The 23,962-nt window shown below is 58.0% G+C and overlaps 1 protein-coding gene across 6 annotated transcripts; it reads right to left on the minus strand.

The window, feature by feature from the left end:
• Positions 1-209: 209 nt before the first annotated feature.
• Positions 210-23,461, minus strand: LOC309829779 (casein kinase I). Of its 6 annotated transcripts, none has more exons than XM_082665986.1 (11): positions 23,236-23,461; positions 19,663-19,750; positions 10,992-11,102; positions 10,703-10,851; positions 9,141-9,369; positions 7,948-8,118; positions 6,502-6,650; positions 2,155-2,347; positions 1,916-2,055; positions 1,255-1,317; positions 210-364 (listed from the first exon to the last, which is right to left on the minus strand). In XM_082665986.1, the coding sequence occupies exons 2-10, from the start codon at positions 19,736-19,738 to the stop codon at positions 1,285-1,287; spliced, it is 1,251 nt and encodes a 416-aa protein (XP_082522112.1). In that variant the 5' UTR covers positions 19,739-19,750; positions 23,236-23,461; the 3' UTR covers positions 210-364; positions 1,255-1,284. The 6 variants fall into 6 exon arrangements, with proteins under 6 accessions (XP_082522112.1, XP_082522113.1, XP_082522114.1 ...); XM_082665987.1 differs by lacking the exon at positions 23,236-23,461 and adding an exon at positions 21,870-21,997; XM_082665988.1 differs by lacking the exon at positions 23,236-23,461 and adding an exon at positions 20,314-20,594.
• Positions 23,462-23,962: the final 501 nt, after the last annotated feature.

Below are 23,962 nucleotides of genomic sequence, written 5' to 3' on the forward strand. Positions count from 1 at the left end.
CAGGCCACCTCCTGAGGGCCCGCGAGGACCTGCTGCAGCTCCAGTGCAGAAGTGTCCCCCTCCCAGCCATGTCGGGCGGCGGCCGTGGCAGGGCCGTGGCGTCCGCCAAGTGGAGCCTGATGTCTGGGAGCGTTTGGCAGCCTGAAGGCTGTGGGCAGCGGGAAGTGCGAAGGGACGAGGATCCTCTATGCCGAGGGCATCCCATCTTCTTGCCATTGGCAAAAAAAGAAAAAAAAAAGAAAAAAAAAAGACTCGAAATAGAATCCATCGTTGGTTTTGTGCTGGGTTTTGTTTCTTTTTGTTCGAGTGGTTTTTTTTTCCCCATCTTTTTGTTGTTTTTTTAAAAGAAAATACAGTGAAGACACTAGAAAGGGGGAGAGAGAAGACAGATCAGGTGCACATCTGCCTCTGGCCACCCATCTGCCAGCGGCCTTCAGCTCCTGTCTTCCTGCCCCCGAGGCTTTGAGCTGGTCCCTCTCTGGGGCACAGAGTAGGTGCTCCACTTTCACAGAAAAGACACAGAGCCTCCCTCCCTCCTTTCGGTGAGCAGCCAACCCCCAGCCACACATCTGCCCCACCCTGCCACGGATGGACTGGTTCCTGGGCCTGGGGTCTGACGAAGGTCAACTCCGATTTATGCCCCAGAGCTACCTGTGGAATACATTTCCAAAAAGCAGATCGTACTCAAGATGTCCTGGTGCGAGGTCAAGCCTGTGAAATGTAAGCCGCTGCCGGCCATGTACATGTTCCCCAGGGAGCTCCGACATCCCCCTACGTACCGCCAGAGGAGCCCCAAGCGGGTTCCCAAGCGGGGCCCGAGTGCAGAGCTGCGACATCCCACCTCAAGGCCTCGGGCAACCACAAGTTCCATGGAGGCCCACACTAGCCAAAGGGCCTCTCCTGGGCTTGCGGAGCCGCCAAGGGCCTTCTCTGACAGCAGATAAACTCCTGAGTACAGGGCCCTGTCTTACGTGCTCTGCATGAACGAAGCGTTTAACGGCCCAGAGGCTGGGACAAGGCTAGAGCCCTGGGGAAGGTCGCGGTGTGGGGCCCCGGGCTCAGTCTCTGCTACCAACCTTCCAGAATAGTTAAGGCAAAGCGGGGATGGAGGACTGCCCCACGCAAGAGGGAGTTTTCCAGCAGAAGTTAGCTGGCGTGGGCCGGGCCCGCTCAGCGCACACACTGGGCTCCTCCAGGGGGCCGTGGGCGTTTCCAGACCTGACGGGGCTATGTCCGCAGCAGACATCGGCTCACCTAAGCAAATACTGGTCCGCTGGTGGCTCCTCACTTCCCGAGGTGGTCAAATGGCACGCTCGTCTTTGGGAAGGGAGGCAGAAAGGTGGGAGGGGTGAGCTGCTGGCCACGGCACTTCGGCAAGTCTCTCCCCACCGTGGAGCCCCACCCCCAACCCAAGCCCCTCAAGCCAAGGGCAGGGGTACGTGATCTCAAGGACCCAGGATGTCTCTGTTTTGTAAGACAAGAACCCTGCCCCCAGCGGCAAAGCAGCTGCTCAAGGCCACATGTGAATGGAGCCGCTGGACTCCCAGCCTGTAGCCTGTCCTGCTGAGACTCCTCCACCATAGGCAGGAGGCCCAGAGCAGGTCTCCTGCCTACCTCTGCCGGACCCCTTCCCTGGGCAACCCCGGATTCCCCCTTCCCAACTTCCCTAGCCCAAACATGGCCCCTAAGTGGGGCCAGCCGACAGGGTCCACCCATCCCTCCATCCTGTGCTGACCGGGACGGCGGGGGCTCGCTGATGGCAGGGACCACGAGCCCCTCCTCTGTGAGCGCCCCGCCGTCCACGCAGGCTGGGCCCCTGGCAGAGGGCTGGGTTCCAGCTCTACCGCCTGCTGGGGCGGTTACCTCTCCTGGCTCGGCTGTGAGGCACAGAAGGGCTGGCGTGAGGGCAGCTCACCTGTGAGGCTGAAATCCGGGAGACCTCTTGCCGCCCAGTGAGGTCGGAGGACGAGACGTTGGCGGGTGCGCCCCTGTGTAGCCTCATGCTCACCTTCCTCTCTCTGTCGACCCGTGAGATCGCTCTGGGAGAAGTATTGCCTGGAGGGCGAAGAGGGGGGAAGCTGCGCTCAGCACCTGGGGCCCCGGCCGCCCCGCGCCCCCGCCGGGCCCCGTGCGCTGCCCAAGGTGTCTGCTCACCAGCTTGCTGGATGCGGGAGGCAGGGGTGGAAGCTACAGGCTCGGCCGCACTGCGGAGCCGACTGGCGGTGGCCCCAGTGGGCGGGCCAGGGGGCAGGGCCCGGGTGGCGGACCCCCGGAGCTGCCCCATCCTCTCCTCGCGCTCGTGCTCTCGCCGCTCCCGGTCCACGTCCTCGGGGTTCCGGGCTGCACCCTGTGGGTGTGACATGAGACCTGGTCAGCCCTGCGAGGTCAGCGTGCTCCGGGATCTGGCACTCCCTCGGGGTCAGAGCGGGGGGAGGCAGGCCAGGTGGGCGTCTTGGGGAAGTGGCATCTCAGAAACCCTCTGGTCCGACCTCCTCCCCACAATGCAGGAAGCCCAAGAGACCTGGAAATGACCCATGATCACACCGCACAGAGAAACAAAGCCACACAACTGCCCGGAAGGAGGAAGCTGGGCCCGAGGGGCAGAGGGAGGTCGCGTGCCCCAAGACAACCAAGGGTACTCCGTGGCCCTCCCAACCTGGGTCCCCTCCGTATACAGAGGGGCCCCAGCTCCTCAAGGTTTCCAAATACAGCAGGGCAGGTGTTCAGAGGCCCAGAGAGAGAGTTACAAGGCTAGCTGAAGGTGGGGCCAGGACTCAAACCAGGCTTCCCAGTGCCTAGCAAGGAAATCTTTTCAAAGGGCTGTTCTTCCCCTGCCCCTGGACCTGGCAATGGCTTCTGGCAGGTGCTGTGGGGACCACAACCAAGAGGCCCAGGGGACCCGCACAGATGCTGCCTGCCTTGGGATGGGAGCTGGAGAAGGAATGGGCTAGATGCCCCATGGAAGAAAAAGAGGCCCAGCAGGCAGGCTGTGGCAGAAGGGGTGCCTGAGCCCCTGGGGGCTCTGCCGTCTGGCCACAGCCACCCCCAGTGCAGGAGGAAAGGAGGAAGGCCCAGAGAGGAGTGCGGCATGGGAGCGGCGCCTGGCCGCGTCACCTAGTTGGTCCTGGGGTCGTCCACAGAGAAGGGCGGGGGCTGGCATGAGGGGGGCCGCATCTGCGGAGAGACCTGCAGGCTGAGTTGGGGGCCTGCTCACGGGCCACGGGGTGCGGGCTCCTGCAACCCTGTCTCTCCCAGAGAACTGGCGGAGAAGGCCCTGCTGTCCTTGGGAGATGGGGTAGGGGTGGCCCTTTGACTTGAAGCAATTCCGGGAGATAGCGGCTGGGAATCAGAATGATCCCTGAATCCTACTGAAGAACCGAGGCTCAGAGAGGCCTCAGGACCCTCCTGGGGCCACACAGCTCAGAGCAGAGCTGGGGTGTGAACCCAGGCTTCCGCCACCCAGTCCCGCTCTGCTCTCCGCACCCCCAGAGGACTTAGCAGAACATTCTAGGGATGCACATTCCCAGCCCTCCCACCCACAAGCCTGGAAGATGGAAGCACCAGGGCAGCATCTCCCGACCTCCACTCCTCACCCCGGGTTCCCACCCACTCAATTACAGACTGGCAAAGAGAATGTCCGGCCAGAAGCACAGCAAAACCTATGATATGAGCTGCAGCAGCCACTCGTTGAACATCCCATCCCATGGGCAGAGGGCACATCAACCCCACAAGGCAGGTATGAACTCACTCCCTGGTGGGAGAAACTCGGGCTCAGTGAAGCCAAGGGATTCACTCAGAGGTGCACAGCCCAGGGGCCGTGGATGAGCGGAGGGCTGGAGCCCCTGCCCTTTGTGGCCTCAGGAGGCTCAGGCCAACGGCAGGCTCAGGCCTGCGGCAGGCTGAGGTGAGCTACTCTCTCCATTTCCAACCAACCCAAGTGATGCCTCAAGAAACGCACACCAGGGAGGTCTCTCGGCTTTTTATTTGCCCATGTGAAAACACAAAAAGGTCAACATCAGAGTCACACAAGCATTCACCAGTGTCGTATGGACCCCTGTCCTTGGCTGTGTCAAGTTTCCCCCTGGCCAGCTAGTTAGACCTCGGAACACAGTGGCTCTGTGTGCTGAGAGCAACATCCCAGGCTCCAGGTATCCGGGGATTCCAGGGCCCTGATGCCAAACGATACGAGGCGGCCACTCCAAGGAGGGAAGTTCTCAGTCAAGGGCAGGATCCTTCCCATGGAAGAGCCTGCGGCCCACGGCGTCCAGCATGGTGTCCAGTCTGCTGGTAGGTGCTGATGAAGGTTTCTTGCAGCGGGGAAGGGGTGATGTGGGAGGGGCTTGGTCTCGAGGTGAAAGTGTGGAAGGTCTCCATCACGTGTCTGCAGATACTTCTGCCAGGGGCAGCGGAGGCGGTTGAGCTCACTCCAGTGGTGATGGGGTCAAAGGTGCCCGATTATCCAGTATGATGGCCCTCAAGTCAGAGATCGGGGCAGGATAAGGCTGTTGGCGCCTTTGCTCAGCTTCTGAGTCCAGGGCCTGTCTCTAAGGGAATCCCAGGAAGGGGTCAGCGTGCCAGCAATGGGTGGAGAGCGTGCTCCCGGCCTGGTGTGAGGCGAGATCTTGTCGGCTGGATGGTCCCACGAGCAGCTGTGTGAGGAGCCATCTGGAGTAGCAGGTCCCACAGACCTTTCTGTGATGATGGGTATGTTCACATCCGCCTTGCTGGGCATGGCAGCCGCTAGCCAGCCGCTTGTGGCTCCTGAGGACTCTAAATGTGCCAAACGCAACTGAGGAAGTACGTTTTCAGCTTTAATTAATTTTCATTAAAAATTAGCCACACGTAGCCAGTGGCTACCACGTTGGAGGGCTCAGGCCTGGACGATGCAAAATCCATTCCTGGAGCTATACCGAGAAAAGGGCCAAACTCAGCCCAGAACCAGGCTCAGGAATGGCTTTCTACATGGATGAGCGGGTGCCCAGTGCCCTGAGCAGTGCCCTGGGGCAAGAAGAGCTGGCCCCGGGCCCTCAGCTGTGCTCCCAGCCGGAAGGTCTGGGGTGAAAGGTGCCCCACTGCCCATCTCTCACCCCTGGGGCCCTTCGGCCTGTGGGACCCCCAACCTCTGCCCCACTCCTTAGGGAACAGTACCAGGCCACTGTTTGAGAGCCAGAGGGAGGAGGGGCACAAGACCAAGTGCCGATCCCAGCGTCCTGGAGAACAAGGCCTCGGTCCTGAGCATCTGGTGGGGCAGGCCAAGGGCACCCACCAAGAGGCACGCCACGATGGAACGCAGTACAGGTAGCGGCGTTTAATGAGTTCAGGTTCGATACAGAGGCCACCGACAGGGTCCGGTTGAGGCTGCTCCTGGGGCCCATTGCCACCAGGCCCCTCCAGGGCAGTGAACATCGTCCCTCCTTCAGGCTCTGTTCATCAGGCAGCCGATTTGTCCCCAAGAATCTCGCAGCAGGGCCTTCTCCATCATGCCTCTCCACTGTACTCCCACCATGCCAAGGGATGTCTCCTTGGGCCTAGCCCCGGTGGGCTCAGGCACACCTGGGGATGTCAGAACTGGGGCCCTGAGGTCCAGACCACAGGCCAGGAGTGTGGGGCGGGCAGCTCCTCCATGGGCCTATCTGGAGGGTCCTGGGTGCCCAGGGGTGCCAGGCACCTGGAAGGGACAGAGAGAGCACAGCAGGGGCTCAGCCTCTTGTGCTCACCCCGCTGAGCAGTACGTCTTGGAGGCCAGGTCTTGGAGGGTCCTTACCAGTACGTGGGTGGGTACATGGACCCGGCACAGGCACAGGGGCGGGGCCTGGGCAGTGCAATAGCGTCGCTGTCACGGGGCTGAGCCTGGCTCGAGGAAGCCCCCTTTTCCAGAAGAGATGGGAAACAAGACATAGGATTTCACAGATTCCGGAGCTCTAGGCCCAGCTGACTACAACAGTTCTCCCCACCCCACCCGCAAGACTCTTAAGAGAGAGAGAGAGAGAGAGAGACAGAGACAGAGACAGAGACAGAGACAGAGACAGAGACAGAGAGAGGAGGCGCCTAGCAAGACCCAGGGTCCCATGACCAGGAAGAAGGAAACCACAATGAAGGGGTCCAGGCAGGCCAAGGGGGCCTCAGTGAAGGCCGCCACCTGGGAGGTACAGAGCAACAAAAGCAGGATGGTGTAGGCCACAATCAAGACAGCAGGGGGGCCCACCAGCACCATCTGGGCCCCACCCATCCAGGCACCCAAGATGGACTCAAGGCCCAAACAGGCCCTCTTGGGTGTGGTGGGAGGTGGTGCCCGCCTGGGCCCCGCTGACCGCAGCAGCACGTGCCGTCAGCCCAGATGACGCTGGAGTGGGAGGAGAACGGGGGCTCCGGGACCCCGGTGACGTCACCTGCACTGTCCGGCTCATAGCTCCCATCTTCCGGGAGCCCCACCCGCTACGGGGTCACGTTGGCTTTCCCAATCCAGTCCCCCAAGCCCGCCTCGGCCTCCAGGTGACTCACGAATTTGAGCATGTTCCAGTCGAAGACATAATCATAGGAGAAGCCCTGACGGTGGAAGAGGTTGCGGAAGAGCTGGCGCAGGTAGGAGTAGTCGGGCTTGTCGTCGAACCGCAGCGAACGGCAGAAGTTGAGGTATGTTGAGAACTCAGCTGGTGGAGGGGACAGAAGGTGTCACCATGAGGCCCGTGTGCCCCCAGGGCCCCCAACAGCCGGCGGAGTCCCACCCAGCCACCGTCCCTACAGATACTGCTGGTCTAAGAGGGGTCAAGACAAGGTCCAAGAGGCCGTCCTCCCTACAACAATCTATGAACTTCAGACTGTCAAGAGCCCGATGGGAACTCTAGGCCACAGGAGGAGAACTTCCATTTCCTCCTCTGAAAATCAGAGGCAAGAGAGGACCCTTGTGAGACAACAGGAAATATATATATTGGTTCCTGCCCCTGGGCCCCTAAAGCCCTTGTACCTGCCTAGGTGGTAAGAGCAGTAGGAGCACCTTTTGCTCTAAGGAGGAGACTCTGGGTTAGGGCTCCCGGATGGGGGCAGGTCAGCAGAAAGACCAATCCATGATCAGAAGCTTGGAATTTCCAGCCCTCAGCCCCACCCACTTCTCTAGAGAAGGGAGAGGGGCTGGCAATGGAGTCAATGATCACCCGTGCCGACGTGATGAAGCCTCCATAAATATCCCAATAGCATGGGGTTTGGAGAGCTTCCCAGTTGGTGAACACATCCACATCAGGAGGGTGACACCCCCCAACTCCACGCACAGAAGCTCCTGCTTTCGGGACCCTTCCAAACCTCACCCTACCTATCTCTTCCACTGGCTGTTCATCTGTATCCATTACCACATCCTTTAATAAACTGGTAAACAAGTAAGTGCTTCCCTGACTTCTGTGAGCCCAATTAATCAAACCCAAGGAGGGAGTCATGGGAACCTCAGGTTTATTTATAGCCCATCAACCAGACGCACAGGTGGCAACCTGGACTCGTGACCGGCATCTGAAGTGTGGTGGGGACAGCCTTGTGGGACGGAGCCCTTACCCTGTGGGATCTGACACTACCTCCAGGGAGATAGTGTCGGAACTGAGTTAAACTCTAGGACACCCGGCTGGTGTCAGAGAATGGCTTGCTGAGGGGAAAAGAACCCCAGACCTTTGGTGACCAGAAGTGTCAGAAGTGAGGTGTTCCGTGAGAGTAGTGAAGGAGACTCCCAGGAAGAGGAAGGTCCGGAGTTCTTCCTGACATTCAGCCCTTACGAGGTGAGGTCGGAGTGTGGGTTGGGGACACTCGCTATTTACCAGCCAGGCCTCCTAGCTGTGCCTGAACAGTGGCAGAGCCTGTGATTGACGTTCTGGTGCCAGGCAGTGGTAGCCCAGGACAGGCTCGTCTGCCCCTCAGAAGGGGCCTCAGGGGTCCCAGGCTAACCACCTGCCGCACTGGGCTACTCACAGGGGTAGCCTTTGCAGAGGACCTCAATGGGCGTCGACATCTTCTTCTCGCTGATCCGCTCGTACTTCTGGCGCTTGGTGGCCGCTTTGAGGCCCTGCCAGGGCAGGGAGCCCAGGTTGAAGTACATGAGCACGTAGCCCAGACTCTCCAGGTCATCTCGACGGCTTTGCTCTGCAGAGTCAAGGACGAGGTGAGGGGCAGGGTCCACTCGGGCTCCCGGCTGGCGGGAGTCAGGACCCCTTTCTCCAGGACATGCTCCTTGATTGAGGGGAACGACCCCCCCCCGTGCACCCAGCACGAGCCCCCCCTTGTCACATGCTGGCTTGCTGCAGCCCCACTACGAACAGGCACTGTTATCACCCCCTTCTACAGAGAAGGGGCCCGAGGCTGAGCTTTTCCAACACAACCTAGGCCTAGTTTTTCCAGCTCAGGCTCTCATTCATTCAGCAACTATGCAGTAGGCACCCCGGGGCCTTCTTGCCTGGCCCACCCTGCGGATAAGGCTCGAGCAGTGGCATCAGACAGGGCTGGGGTCAGTTCTGACTTTGGCACTTGCTAAGCTGTATGACCTTAAGCGACCTGTGTCACACGGTGAGCCAGCATTCCCCACACGTAAAAATGAGGAAACAGGGCTTCCCTGGTGGTGCAGTGGTTAAGAATCCGCCTGCCAATGCAGGGTACACGGGTTCGAGCCCTTGTCCAGGAAGATCCCACATGCCACAGAGCAACTAAGCCCTTGCGCCACAACTACTGAGCCTGCGCTCTAGAGCCTGCGAGCCACAACTACTGAGCCCTCGTGCCGCAACTACTGAAGCCCGCGCGCCTAGAGCCTGTGCTCTGCAACAAGAGAAGCCACCGCAGTGAGAAGCCCGCGTACCACAACGAAGAGTAGCCCCCGCTTGCTGCAACTAAAGAAGGGCTGTGCACAGCAACGAAGACCCAAGGCACCCAAAAGTAAATAAATAAATTTATAAAAAAAAAAAAAATGGGGAAACAGCCTTGCGCACCAAGGCTGCTGCGGGGATGAGTAAGGCACGAGAGGGCGGGTGCTCAGCACCCCACAGCTCTTCCTGTGAAAGAGAAGACCTGCCTGTGCGGCCAGCCAGGGGAATAAACCCAGGCTGCAGAAGGAAAGCCAGGGTCCTGGCCAGCAGCCCGCAGGTGTACTCTGCTCCCGGGCCTCGCTCACTCACCGATGCCCAGGTGGGTGTTGATGGAGGCGTAGCGGGCAGTGCCAGTCAGGTTCTTGTTTTCCCGGTAGGGGATGTGCTGGTGGGTGCGGGCGTCCCGGTACTTCTTGGCCAGGCCGAAGTCAATGATGTACACCAGGTTGCCCTTCTTCCCCAGCCCCATGAGGAAGTTGTCGGGCTTGACGTCCCGGTGTATGAAGTTCTTGGAGTGGATGTACTCAATGCGGCTGATCTGGGGGAGGGGAGAGCAAGTCGTTCAGCACATGTTCCACAGAGGGGCTGGGGCTGTACAGATGGAAAACACATCCGTGGTCCCTGCCACGGGCCGGGGGGGAGGGCCAGATCAGTCTGCAATCACCATGTATGATGATTTCAAGGGTCGGGTCACGGAAGGCTTCCTGGAGGAAGTGACAGTAGAGAGGAACTCTGAAGGAAGAGTTCATCAAGTTCGCTGTGACAAAGGAAAGAGAGCAAGGCAGGGAAGCGAATGGCAAGATCTAGAAATGAAGCCCAGAAAGGCATTCAGGCCTCACCTGCCTGGCTCTACACCACAGAGGACATGAGAGGCCCTCAAGGGACCAAAGAGGCATCTCGAAGGCTGTTCTGGCAACCAGACTGGGGGGAACAGGAGGACCAGTGAACCCTAAACTTGGCAGGGGTGACAGAGATGGAGCACACCGACAGGGAGCACACCGACAGGATTTGTCCCCTGGCTTCCAGAGGACATCAAAGTAAGGCGGACACACAGGCCCTTGTCTTCCTTTAAACAATGTGTTAGAAACTTAAATTAACATATAGGCACACAATAGGTCCTCTGGCAGGTTGGTGCCCTCCCTGGGCCTCAGGCTTCTGAGTATCTCCTAAACCCTTTTTGAGTCTCCCGTCCTATGAGAATCTGACAACCCTCCTCTGCACACACACATCTAGCCTAAAACTGGAGGATGTCTGCAGACGTTCTGGAGGGCAGCCACAGCTACAGACCCCTGTGTAACAAGATCTCCACGTATCATTCCAGGGCTAGAATTCTACGCTTTTTAAATTTTCTTTTCCTAAAATTTTCCTCCCTTGAACCTATAAAGGGATTGAGGACCTAAGCGTTGCTTGTCCGTGGGCTCCTGCTCTGGTCCAGGCACCGTGTGGCGTCCCAGGTGACCGCACAACAACCCAGCAAAGGGAAGACGCTCCTGAGGAGACTGAAGCCCAGCAGCTCACCTACGGTCACCCCACAGGGACAGGACCCAGGTCTGTGTGATCACAGGCTTTACGCTCACCTGAGGGCAGGGTCCCAGGCCTTGCCCGGAAGCCCAACCGAGCAGGTCTGGAGTGGAAACTGGGAACCTGCATTTTAATACCCCCTCCCTACCTACCCCCCAACCACGGCTGATGGTCAAGGTCCCGTGGTCCTGGTCCAGGAACCAGGCCCGTCCTACGTCGCTGTCACTGCCTCCTGGCTCCAGCATCCTCCAGCTGGGTACCCAGCACCCACTGGCACGACGGGGCAGTGGAGGTTGGAAGGGAAGCTGGGAGCCCAGTCCCCAGCCCGAGTGGGTAGGTGGGGGACTCACCATCTGGTCGGCCAGGAGCAGCACCGTCTTGAGGCTGAACTTGCGGGAGCAGAAGTTGAAGAGGTCCTCGAGGCTGGGCCCCAGCAGCTCCATGACCATCACGTTGTAGTCTCCCTCGGCTCCGCACCACTTGATGGACGGGATTCCCACTGCGGGGGCGCAGGGCTGTCAGGGTCGGTCACTCCCCACCCCGCCCAGCCCCAGGGCCCCTCCCACGTGCGTGCGCAAGCACTTGCACAGGCACAGAGCTCCTCAGGCCCCGCCCCCTCCAGCCCCCTCCAGCCCTCACCTCCCCCCTGCATCATCTTGTAGAACTTGCTCTCGATGTGCAGCTGGGGGTGCTTCGTTTTCACACACTCGAGCTTGATGGCAACTTCTTCACCAGAGGCGATGTTGGCACCTGCCAGGGGCAAGGGACCGGGGTCACACTCAGCTGGGCAGGCAGCGTCAGACCAGGACCAACTAAGTGTCTGCCCCCAAGCAGCTCAGCGCCCCTTGGGGGAGGCTGTGCACAGGGCCCGGCCCTGTATCCAAGGGAAGCGGAGGGACTGTGGGACACAGAGCAGGCACCCAACCCAGCCTGGGTGGGAGGGGAGAGCCAGAGCTGCAGCTCATGCCAGGGGAAGGAGGTGAGGGCTATGGACCATTCAGAGAACCGGAGGCTGGGGCAGCAGGAAGGCTGGATGCGAGGGGGGTCAGGGCACAGCCGAAAAACGCTCACAGACCAGTAAGGGGAACTTCATCCTGGAGCGTGGGAGCTACTGAGGACTCCCGAGCTGAAGACAGGTAAGGTCACTGGGGTGTGGGGATGAGGAGGAGAGAAGGGAGGGGGGCAAGGCTGTCTCAAGAAAGACCCAAATCCCCGCCGCACCTGGCCTCAGTCTCCCCAGCTACAGTAAGGGGTGGGCTGACTTGGAGGGCTGGGGGCCAGGCTGAGAGGCTGGCTCCTTGGGGCCAAGCGGGACTGAGCTGCCACAACTAAACGGTGTAGTCTTAGCACACAGACAACAGAGAAAGTCCGGAGGAGGGCACGACGACTGGAAGAACTGAGGACAGGCAGGATAACGCCGGCACCTCAAATCAGGGGACGAGATGGGGCCATGCAACAAACGTCCTTGGAATAACTGGCATCTGGGAAAAAACAGCCCAGCTCACAGCACGCACCGGAAGTCCGAAGTGGAGCAAAATATGGTATGGGGGGGGAAAATCGGAGTGTAAGTTGGCTCAGCCACTTCGGAAACCAGGTTGGCCTCTACCTGGCAAAGCTGAACACACACAAACCCTTGGCCAAGCCAGTCCACTCCCAAGTGTACGCCCTTCAGAACCGTGAGCACCGGGACGACACGAAGGACCTGCACAGCAACAAAGACCACAAAGTCCAGCACCAGAAGGACGGCTACAGGGTGGTGCAAGCACCCCGGGGATGCCACAGGCAGTGGAAGGCATACACGATGGCTAAGCGGGTGGCTCTCAGCATCTGAACCCTGAGTGCAGACAGCAAGGAGCAGCACCGTTCACAAGAGCCAGAAGGTGGAGACACCTGAACGTCCATCAAAAGAGGCGTGGACAGCAGACTCTGCCTGTCCCTGAGAAGGAACGGCGCACTGACACATGCTGTGACATCAGTGAACCTTAAAAATACTACGCTCGGGCTTCCCTGGTGGCGCAGTGGTTGAGAGTCCGCCTGCCGATGCAGGGGACACGGGTTCGTGCCCTGGTCCGGGAAGATCCCACATGCCGCGGAGCGGCTTGGGCCCGTGAGCCATGGCCGCTGAGCCTGCGCGTCCAGAGCCTGTGCTCCGCAACGGGAGAGGCCACAACAGTGAGAGGCCCGCGTATCGCAAAAAAAAAAACAAAAAAAACAAAAAAAACAAAAAAAAATTACGCTCAGTGAATAAGTCACACACCGAAGGGCAAAGAAATACTGTCTGATTCCATTATATGAAATGCCCAGAACAGATGAATCCATGGAGACAAAGAGTAGACTGGTGGTTGCCACAGGCTGGGGGCAGGGGGAGATAGGACGGGCCTGCTTAATAGGTGCAGGGTTTTCTTCTGGGTGATGAAAACGTCTTGGAACTAGGTAGGGATGGCGGTCGCACAACACTGGGGCTGTACTAAATACCACTAACTTGTGTACTTTTAAAATGGTTAATTTTATGTTGTGTGAATTTCACCTCAATTTAAGGAAAAAAAAAAGAGGAAGGAAGAGACACAAGGATGCAAGCACAGTTCTAATTGTCTCAATTTCAAAACACACAACACTGAAATATATATAGTTTAGGGATATAAACATGCGATAAAACTAACAGAAGAGAATAACTTAAAATGTCAAGATAGTGCTTACCTCTGTTTGGGGGAAGCAGAGGGCGGGACGGGGTGGGGTGGGGTACCAGGGGCCTTCAAGGTGACAGGCATGTCCCCCTCCAACTGGGTGTTGGGAAGGATGCCTTATACCATGGACATGTTTTATACATTTAATAAAAAAGTAAAACAACGAGATGTTAGAAGAAAGGAGCACTGCCTTTTAATTTGGGGGTAGGCAAGGCTTTTTATCCTGACTTAAAATCCAGAAGCCATTAAAGAAAAAAAAAAAAAAAAAGGCTCCCTTCCCTCCTCCAAAAAAACGAATCCCTCTCCACGGCAAAAACACCAGAAACAAAGTCCTAAGAAATAGTGCACACGCTTATCAATAGCAAAGAGCTAACATCACACTAATATACAGTGAGCACCCACAAAGCAGTAGGAAAAGGACCAGTGACTCCATAGGAAATAGGGTAAAGGATTCAAACACACACTTCACAGAGAGAGAAAGAAATCATTAGTATAAAAATGGCTTACTCAGGGACTTCCCTGGTTGTCTAGCGGGTGAGACTCCGAGTTCCCAATGCAGACAGCCCGGTTTCGATCCTGGTCGGGGAACTAGGTACTGCAGGCATGCTGCAACTAAGTACCCCGAGTACCGCAACCAAGACCCAGAGCAGCCACAATAAGTGAACAAATAAATATTAACAGAGCACGTCCACCCGAGCTGGCCTGCGCTCTCCGTGGGAGGGGTCGCTCCTCCCCAGCGGTCGCCGTGTGAACCGGGGAAGCCTGGCTGCAAGGCCTCTCGGCTCCCTCCAGCTCCCACTCTGGGGACTTTACTCGATACCCTCGCACAGTGCAAAATAAGGCCTGGACGAGGCTGTCCACTTAGGCTGTTTGCAACAGTAAAAGCTTGGAAACAACCCAAATGTCCAGCAGTGGGGACTGGTTAAATAAAGAAAGGCCCATGCATAAAACGGAACACAATGGAGAAAGAAAAGAGGAAGCTCTCTCGGTGCAGAAGTGGAAAGATCTCAAAGATACAGGAAGTGAAAAAGCAAAGTACAGAACAGTATGTATTATATGCTCTCCTTTCAGTGGTTAAAGAAAAAAGTGCGGAAACAATATGTATCTGTGTTTGTATCAACATAAAGAAACACTCAAAAGGAACATGAGAAACCAGTCAAGACGGGGCAGGGTTGGATGAGGACAGGAGGGGAAAAGGACACTTCTCTGATACCATGTTACGTCTTGTCATTTTTTTCAACACCTTTGTTGAGCCGTAATTCACGTTCTACACAATTACTTCTTTAAAGTGTACAATTCAGTGGTTTTCGGTATGTTCACAAGGGCATGTAACCAACACCACAATCAATTTTAGCACACTTTCACCATCCCCAAAACACCTGCATCTCTTAGTGGTCGCTCCCCATCTCCCCCAACGCCCCAGCTCTAGGCAACCACTAATCCACTTTCTGTCTCTATGGACGTGCCTACTCCTGATATTCCATATAAAGAGAATCATAGAATATGTGATCTTTTGTGACTGGCTTCTTTCACTTAGCATGTTTTTGTGTTTTGGTTTTTGGTTTTGTGTTTTCATTTCTGAACCACTTAAAAATAAAAAAAAGTGGATTCCCAAATCCAGTGAGCAATGGGAGAGAAAGTGCTTTGCAAACTGTAAAGTGCTTTTGACACGTCAAAACTCATCACTGGGGAGAGCCTCACACGTTTCCAGGCGACAGTGAGGATGGGGGTGGGGGGGAGCTGGGGCTCACTGCAGTCCAATGGCCATGCAGTGGGAGGAAAGGCTGCAAGGGCTCCTGCTGTGTGAGCAGGACCATCCCAGACTGTGGTCACAGCACGTGCAAAGGCCCGACAGGAGCGGGTGCAGTGAACGCTGGGTGGTCTGGTGCAGCTGGAGCTCGAGGTGGCTGAAGAAGACAGTGGAAGAGGTGAGTCGGGGGAGATGGGAAGGGGCTCAGATGCCAAGCTACGATCCTGGCCGTGAGCCTGAGACTCCAGGGGCACTGCTGACGCTCTGCTCTGGGGCAGTCCTGTGCACCGCAGGGTGTTTACCAGCATCCCTGACTCTACCCACTCGCTGCCAGCAGCACACCCCCACGCTGAGGTGAAACAACCAACAATGTCTCCAGACCTTGCCGAACATCCCCTGTGAGACAAAATCTGGCCTCCCTCCCCTTGTTGAGACCCACTGGTGTATTAGAAAGGACCGGAGAGGACTTGAGGTGTGGAGGGGGTGGGACCCGGAAGGAGGCTGCTGCAATTGTCCGGTCGATGGCGGCCCCGCCCAGGCAGGGGGAAGAGACCAAGAGACACTGGATGATGCAGGGCCTTCAGCACTTATGACTCAGCAGATTGCACAGGGAGCAGAGGTGCCCGGAGAACGCCCCTTCCCGAAATGGGGAGGTGGAGGGGAAAAGCCCTTTGTCCCCTTGAGCTCTTACACCATCCTGCCAGTACTACTGTTTGTATCATACGAGGAAACGGAGACACCAAAGGTCAATGACCAAATGCCACACAACTTCCCTGAACAGGGACCTAAGCTGTTAGGCAAAGGCTTCTGACCCCAAGCAACTGCTGGAAAGCTGTCACAGCTGCCTACGGGTCCCACCACCACCAGACCCCTGCACTGCCTCTGAACTCTACCAGGAAGCTGCCAGTCCTCTCTGACCTCCCTCACTTCTCACAACCACTGACCTGAGGCTCAGAGAGGATATGTAACTGGCCTGAGGTCACACAGAACTGGCTGGGGCAGAGCCAGGATCTGAAACTTAGTCTCTAGAACCCCTGCTTTTTTCTCTACTCCAGTTCCCTAGCATCTCATTCATTCAATCACCAGACGCATACCGAGCCCTGGGCCACCTGAGGCAGCCCTGCCCTGGAGGAGCTCAGCTCACCTTCTGTGGGAACAACAAAGGATAACTTTGATTAAGTGAAAAGTGCCAGGCAAAGGCGGCAGAGGTGGCCCCTGGCCCCTCGGAGAACGAGCAGCCCTGTCGGGGGACGAGCCAGTGTGGAAAACAAACTTGGACGTAGAGAAGGGCTCAGACCTGGCCAGCCCTAGAGGGTCTGGGAGCTCGGCAAGTTCTAGGTGGGGAGGGGGAGGATCAAGCTGAGGCGGGGGCTCACTCACAGACGGTACAATCGGGGGCCGGGCGGGACTGCAGGTGGGCAGTACCCACACCATCACCCCATCTGCAACTGAGGACCAGAGACTAAGAGGTCTAGAGAGCTCCTGAGGCACATGGCCAGCGGCTGGTAGAGTGGGTGGCACAGGCTCGGCCACTGCCGGACCCCATGCAGCCAAGGTGAGGCCCTACCAGAGCTGGCCCCGCACGATGCCGAGGGGAGAGGGAGGAGGCGCTGGAAGAGGAGTATAGGCCTTGCGGCCACATCCACAAATGTGCTCGCCTTCAGTCGATCCTGGAAAGCAGGGCCTGCAGGCCGCACCCAGCCCCACCTGCAGAGGCCATCTGGAGTCAGGCCCTGGCACTGGCACCAGTGACAAGAATGTGGCCAGAGCTTTGAACAAAGGGAGCCAGTGAGGCCAGCCGGGGAGGCCCTACAATCACTACCATCCCCACACCAGCGAGAGGGGCCCGGGAAGGAGCTGGCAGGACACTGCATCAGGCCAGGGTCCCCGAGGCCTGTGCAGCCAGCAGAGAACCAGCTCCCTACCCCCCAGCTCAGGCCCAAAAGGACCCAGTTCCTGACAGTAGCAAATCCTAACCAAGACTGAGGGTTGGGGGACAGACACAACATAAAAGCACCACTGCAGGGCCAAGCATGTGCAGTTTTTGCATGCTGTGATCTCACTACTTCTCACCACCCTGGAGGCCTCGCAACTCCATTTTACAGATGCGGAAGCCAAGGATGGCAGAGGTCATCACTTGCTCAAGGGCATACAGTGAGGAAAAGAAACGCCAGTACCTAAACCCTGGTAGAATTTACTCCAAAGCCTGTACAAAGGGGAGTAAACCTGGACCTAGTTTTTAAAATGAACTAGATGGGGGCTTCTCTGGTGGCGCAGTGGTTAAGAATCCGCCTGCCAATGTAAGGGACATGGGTTCGAGCCCTGGTCCGGGAAGATCCCACATGCCGCAGAGCAACTAAGCCCGTGCGCCACAGCTACTAAGCCTGCGCTCTAGAGCCCGCGTGCCACAACTACTGAGCCCTCGTGCCACAACTACTGAGCCCTCGTGCCACAACTACTGAAGCCCGCGCGCCTAGAGCCCATGCTCCGCAACAAGAGAAGCCACCGCAATGAGAAGCCCACTCACCGCAACGAGGAGTAGCCCCCACTCGCCGCAACTAGAGAAAGCCCGTGCGCAGCAACTAAGACCCAATGCAACCAAAAATAAATAAATAAATATATTTTTTAAAAAATGAACTAGATGATTACTGGATAAACAGGAAGTACTGTCCCCAGCAAGGTCCCACCACAGGGACCAGGGACACTGACTTTCTGAATGACCTTGGGTTGCCCCTCCATCTATGGGCCTCAGTTTCCCTTCTGCAAAGAGAAGTCCTGGGGCTGGGTGTTGTCTAGCAGCAGGTATGCACCAGCCCAAAGCTGCCTCTCCCTGCCCTTTGCCCTCAAGCCAGTGGCTCCAGGCTTCAGTCCTGAGCCCAAAGCCTCCATGATAAGAGGGTCCTTTATACCCACCCCAATTTCACAAACAGTAAGGAGATGGGCACCCCCTTCACAGATGAGAATGCTGAGGCTCAGGGAGAGAGGCTGAGGCTCAGATCCCAGGTCACACAGCACATGAGAGATCGACTGGGGACCTGAACTTGCCCCCACATCCCCACCTTCTTCTCTCCTGCCGTAAGTGAAGCCGCTTCACAGGCCTCTGCACGTCACAGCCCCCATTTCCTCATTCATTCATGTGAAGGGCCTTCACTGAGCCCCCACGTGCTGGGCGCTGGGGCGAGAAGGTGGACACAACCCAACGCCTCCCCGCCTCCCCCCAGAGGAGCTCAGAGTCACAGAGCAAACCTTTCAAACAGCTCCAGCCTGCACTGTTCCTTCCCTCTGTTCTGAGCTCTGCAGTGCTCACAGGAGGGTGATCTACTAGGTGTCTGACAATGACCTGCACATCTGGCTGGCACTTTACAGTTTACAAGATGATTTCCCACGCGCCCATTTCACTTGTGCCTCATGAAAGTCCTTCGTGGGCCAGGCAGCAGTATCACACAACCTTCACCAACCGCACAAAGCCAGGTCTGACGGCTCTCTCCCACGTTTTGTCCTCTACACTCTCACTCCCGTGGAGGCCTGTGGGTAGGAAGTTTGCCTTTTCTAGTTTGTTTGTTTGTTTGTTTTCTTTTCTTTTTTGGCCACGCCACACGGCTTGCAGGATCTTAGTTCTCCGACCAGGGATCAAACCCGCACCCTTGGCAGTGAAAGTGCAGAGTCCTAACCACTGGACCACCAGGGAATTCCCTGTCTTTTCTAGTTTTGGAGAGAAGCCTCGGTGGCCAACTTGATTGTGCCGCCCCCGTCTCAATGTGTGAAGCAGGGACAGCTCGGCACCATCTCTAGAGGCTGTTGTGAGGGAAGACGGCATTCAAACAGGGCCCAGCCCAGCCTGAGTACTGTCCAGAGAGTGTGGGCATACGTGTCCCCCTCCTCTCTGATGGGGAAGGGGCAGCTCACTGAGAAGCAGATTTCATACCCTAAGAGGGCAGGGACCCAGATCACTGAGTAAGAGAAACCCCCCGAGTTCTGAAGCAACAAGCATGGCACACTGACCTGTCAGTTTCCTCTGCCCAGGACAGAACTGACTTATTGTTCTTTTCCCAGGAGGGAAACAGAGGCACAGATGCTTCCAAGGGCACAGGGACAGGAATGGGGAGAAACCCCAGGGGCTGCCACCTTGCTCTAACAACTCCAATTCACGATTACCAACACAGTCTCTCCCCTCCAGACCAACGACTGCCAAGGAAGGGCCGCGCCCCCTGACTGTGCCCCCGCACCCCCAGGGCAGCTGAGAAAGGGGCATTCTCCTGGGTCAAGGACAGGGTGAGATGTCAGTGATTTGTTTAATCAACAAGAGAGCAAACTCAGACTTTCAACAGGAAGCGCATCCAGGGAGAGAGATCCTAAAAGCTAAGACCGACCCCCGCCCCAGCCCTGAGGTTGGCCCTGAGGTTACGGGGGAGCCTGCGTCATTCCGAAGCCTTCCTGGGCTGAATTCCAAGAGGCCGGACCACAGGGAGGGGGCCTAGCTGGGAGCAATCAGCTTGCTCAAGCCTCTTCTGTCCACCAGCATCCTTCCCCCAGGAGACAAGAGACAGGGGTGCTAACCCAGCTTGCGTTTTCCCACGCCCAGCTGGAGACCCAGCTCATCTGCAGCTAGAAACCAGAGTTAAAAATACACTCCTCTGCCCAGACTGCAGCAAGTGGGAACCCCATCCTGCCCTGACTGAGGAGCCCCTCGGCCTGCCTCACCCCCAGCCTGCTGCTTCCCTCCCCACCTGGGATGGTTCTGGGGACAAAATGACCAAAACATGCCACCAGAGCCACGTTCTGACTTCAAAGCATGAAATGTTGGCATCTTTCCTCCTAGTGCCCAGGGCTGTCCCAGGGGCTCCAGAGCCACTGAGCTGGAGCCAGAAACACTCACCTAGGTAGATATCTCCGAAGGACCCGCTCCCAATCTTCCGGCCCAGGCGGTACTTGTTCCCCACACGTAGCTCCATGGTTCACTCTTGCTGCAAAAGTAAGCAGAGACACAGGGTCAGAGAAGAGGGAAGCTGGGAAGGGGGCCTAGCCCCCGGAGCCCACTCTTCCCCCACCAAAGGTCAGGAAAAGCCACGAGAAACTTAGGACACCACCATCCTCCCTCCCACCGTCCAGGAAGGGATTTGGCCTTGCTTTGCCTAAGAGCAACCAGGTGTCAGGAAGCCCAATAGCCTCCACCTGTGCTGAGGCTATTAGAACAGGTGTCAGTGTAGCCAGGCAGAATGGGGACTAGAGACAAGGCCCAGGAGGAAAAGAGCAAAGCAAGCATCTCCTCGGGGGTTACTCGTTCAGGGACCCTCCGATAGGAGCCTCTCAGAGGCAGGCCAGTCACAATGGGCAAAGACTCTGATAGGAAAATCAAGGACAAAGGGGGTGATGGGGAGGTGGGATGCAGGAGCTGATCACCCTGGGGGTGCGGCCATGGCAACCACCAGCAAATTCCAACCTCCAGGGATAGGACAGCTTGAACTGTCACCAAAGGAGTTCCTCAGCCCCATCAGGACTGACAGGATCCCCGTGCCCCCATCCTTACCCCAGGCCTCCAGCTTCCAGCACCAAGAATTGGAGGCCAGGTCTTCACAGCCTGGGCTGGTCTTCCCAGAGGCAGACCTTGCAAGTCTGCAGTGTGCCCTGCCAGAGAGGTCTCCTCCCCAACTCACAGGGAAGGCAAGAAAGGGGCCCCCAGAACATCCACCTTCTGGTCCTCTCCCTCTCTCGACCTCACAACACCAAGAACCTCACAAAGGACTCTCTGCAAGGATCTCTTTGGATGAACAGTTTGGGGCTGGTTTTCTTCCAGATTAGGAGGGTCTCCTAAGAGGGCCCTGCAGAGCAACTGAGGGGACCAAAGCCAGGTTTTGAGCTGAAGGACCAGCTTCTGTGGTGTGGGAGGAGGTCTGGGGGGAAAGCGCTGACCTGAGCACTTCCCTCCTTCCTGTGCCCCACCCTGGGTGTCCAAGCTCACGGAACATCAGGGGCCACCCTGGTAGGGATGCCTCTGCTCTGGCCTGGGGCAAAGGTCTGGGCAGCAGAGGAGGAAACTCAAAAGGCCAGGAGGAGGTGGTTTTTGCTCTGGGGGATGGGGAGGGTTGGCCTGTGAAATAAGGAGAGGGATGGGGGATCCCTAAGATCTCAGAGGGTCTACGAGAGGGCAAGTGCAGAAAACTATAAAGAGGTGCCGCTCCCTGCAGACAGGGAACTGAGGCCCAGGGAGGACACGCCACCTGCTCCCCACCCCACCCCAGCAGCAAGTTCGTGACAGTTTCCTCCCCTAAGACCCAGACAGGGTTCCTGCTGCCCTACCTGGCAGCCTCCACCCTCTCAAACAGGACCTATTTCATGCCAGGGCCAGGAGGCAAACAAAACAGGAAGGTGGAAAAGCAGCTGTGTGCGGCACAGAGGCTCTGCCCCTTCCCCATGCCAAGTACTACCCCAAAAGCCAGACCCACCCAGGAGGGGAGACGGGAGGGCTTTATTCCACAGTTGGTCAGGCTGGAGCTCTCCACCCCAGTGGAGGCAAGGAGCCAATAGCTCCTGCCCAGGAGAGACACCCAGCCCCAGCACTAGTTCCCAGGGAGCCACCACTAGCCCTTCACCAATGGTCACAAGGAAGGAGCTCCACCCGGCGCCAGCCAAACTCCGGGCTCTCCACCAAGGGCTTCTGCCCACACGCCTGGCCAGTCCCAGCTGAGGTGCCAGGGCTGCCAGCAGAACACACTCCACATATGCGGGAAACTCACATGCCACACACCTCACATACACATCGTCCCGTGTGTACACTCCAAAGGAAGAAAGAAACGCAGACATACACTGTGAGCCCTGCTTGGGGAAGGGGGTGGGGGGCGGGCGGGTGTGTACACACACAAACAACCCCCCCCCCCCCCCCCGGCCCCGTACGTCTTCCGCCAAGGCCAATTCAGAGACCACACATGGCAGCCGGGAAAGCCGCAGGTTAGGAAAGGAACATAAATACACCCGCATCCTATATTACATAAATACCCACGCCGGGTTATATAAATACCCGTGCCCTCCGTCTGGGTGTCTTACATAAATACACTGCACATGACCCCCCAACCCCTCCCCACTCACCGGGCTGTCGGCAGAGAAGGGCAGAGAAGAGAGGGAGCAATCAGCCCTGCAGGCAACCACCACTTTTCTGGGCTACCACCCAGACCCGCCAGCGTCCCTCCTACACCCGGGGGGCCAGGGCCCCAAGGAGAGCCTAGACTGTCCCAGCACTGTCTCCCCAAAAGCCTCCCAGAGGAGAGGAGAGAGGCTTGAGTCAGGAATGGAAGAGGCTTTCCAGTTCTTTGCTGCTTCTCTCCTTTGGGGGGCGGGGTGGGGGGTTGGCGTTGGAATAAACGGAGAAAAAAAAAAAAGGCGGACATGAAGATTCCGGAGTTTCAACTGGTTAAAAAAAATTAGACAAACTACCAAGCAGAACGGCACATGGGCAGTTTTCTTACTCCCTGCCCACCCCCCTCCCCAGCCAGGGCCCTTGTCCCTGGACCATTAAAATAAAAAGTGGAGGAACATCCCAGACACCCAGGCAAAGGAGCCCCAAACAGGCATTTATTGGGTGCAACTTAGACACTCAGGATCCCCTTCCCCTGTTCCCAAATCTATCTCCCTGACGAAGGCTGATCCAAAAAGAAAATATGCAAGAAAACTAAGGGAAAAAGTTGGGGAGGGGGCTCACCCCACTTTGAGTTTGGGCGTGAAGAGCTTGGGAATCCTCTCTCTAAGGACACCCGGGCACAAACATAGTTTTATGTTCCACAGGGACTTGCAAAACATGGATTTCTCACACGCAGAAACGGGAGAATCCGATCTGATAAATAACCCCCACCCCTTTCTTTCTCTCCACAAAGGAAAACAGAATCGGTGGCTGGGTGACCACACACCCCATCACCCCAGGGCCCCCCAAGCGCCCCCAGCCAACATGCGGGAGAGCAGCCTTGCTGACCCCCAGGTCTGGAGCACCCAGGCCAGGAGCGAAGGGGTTGGGGGCTCTGCTAATGCTCTGGTGAACCCTACCGAAGCCCCAGGGTTTGGGAGAGAATTCCGAATCAACAGTATCGGGTGCACCCCAGCACCCCAGTCCCGGACCCCCTCCCTCAGCGTCCCCAAATCGCAGCCTGGGGTGGCCGCCCCGGCTGGCTGGGGCCTTGAACGGTCCAGCTGGGGGAGGGGGAGGCGGGCCGGACTGGGGGGGCCTCCCCCGGGCAAGTCTGCAAAATAATAGTCACCCTCCTCCTCCTCGTCCCCAGTCGCGCCTTTGTCCTCGCCGGGCCGAGCGGGCGGCGCCCGGGCAGCCCCCCCATACCCGAGTGCGAACGCGCGTGTGTCCGCCCTCTCCTCCCCTCCCTCTCGCGCAAAAACAAAGAGGCGGAGGGAGCCCCGTTTCCCCCCAGGTTTGCGCCCCTCCGCGGGCCCGCGGCCCCCCAATATTTACCCCGCCGGGAAGGCGCCGGTGCCGGGCCGCTGCTCGGGGAGCTGCCGCGGGCGGGGGCGGCCCGCCTGGGCGGATGCCGGAGGATTCGCAGAGCCGCCGGGCGCGCCAGCCTCTCCTGGCCCAGCCGCCGCCACCGCCGCTGCCGCCGCGCTCCGCTCCGCTCGTCCCGGCCGGGCTCAGGCTCTGGGATCTCAGCGCAGCCGACGCCGCCTCCCTCCTCCCGGCCCTTCTGCCCGACCGCCCCCGCCGCCGGCTCGCGCGCTCCCGCCTGGCGCGCGCCCGCCGGCTCCCATTGAGCCCCGGGCCCGCCCGCTGATGTCATCCCGGGCCCGCCGCCGCCGCCCTGGAAGATTTAAAGGGCCCGCGCCCTCCGCTCCCGGGGACGCTGGGGGGCCCCGCAGCCAGGAAACACGGCCCCCCAGCCTCACGAGGAGCACCTTGCAGGAACGGGGCCTTACGTGTGGGGCCGAGGAGCGCACACAGACACTGACACCCTGATCCAGTGGGGGCACACGTGGAAAAACCTGGGAGGGGGTGGGGAGGAGGAGGGCGCACAAAAAGCTGGGTTCTTCTAGACCCAAACACTCCTCTCCCCTCTGCCCGGTTCTCTCTCCTCTCACACCCTAGTAGTGGGCCCCTCTGAAGGCCGGTGTTTGCAAAAGGAGAATGTTTACAGTGTTGGGGGACACTCCGCCTCGGGACTCTGAGTGCTGCAGAGCACACAGGC

Source organism: Grampus griseus (genome assembly GCF_964374135.1).
Source record: "Grampus griseus genome assembly, chromosome: 11".
NCBI classification, from domain to species: Eukaryota; Metazoa; Chordata; class Mammalia; order Artiodactyla; family Delphinidae; genus Grampus; species Grampus griseus.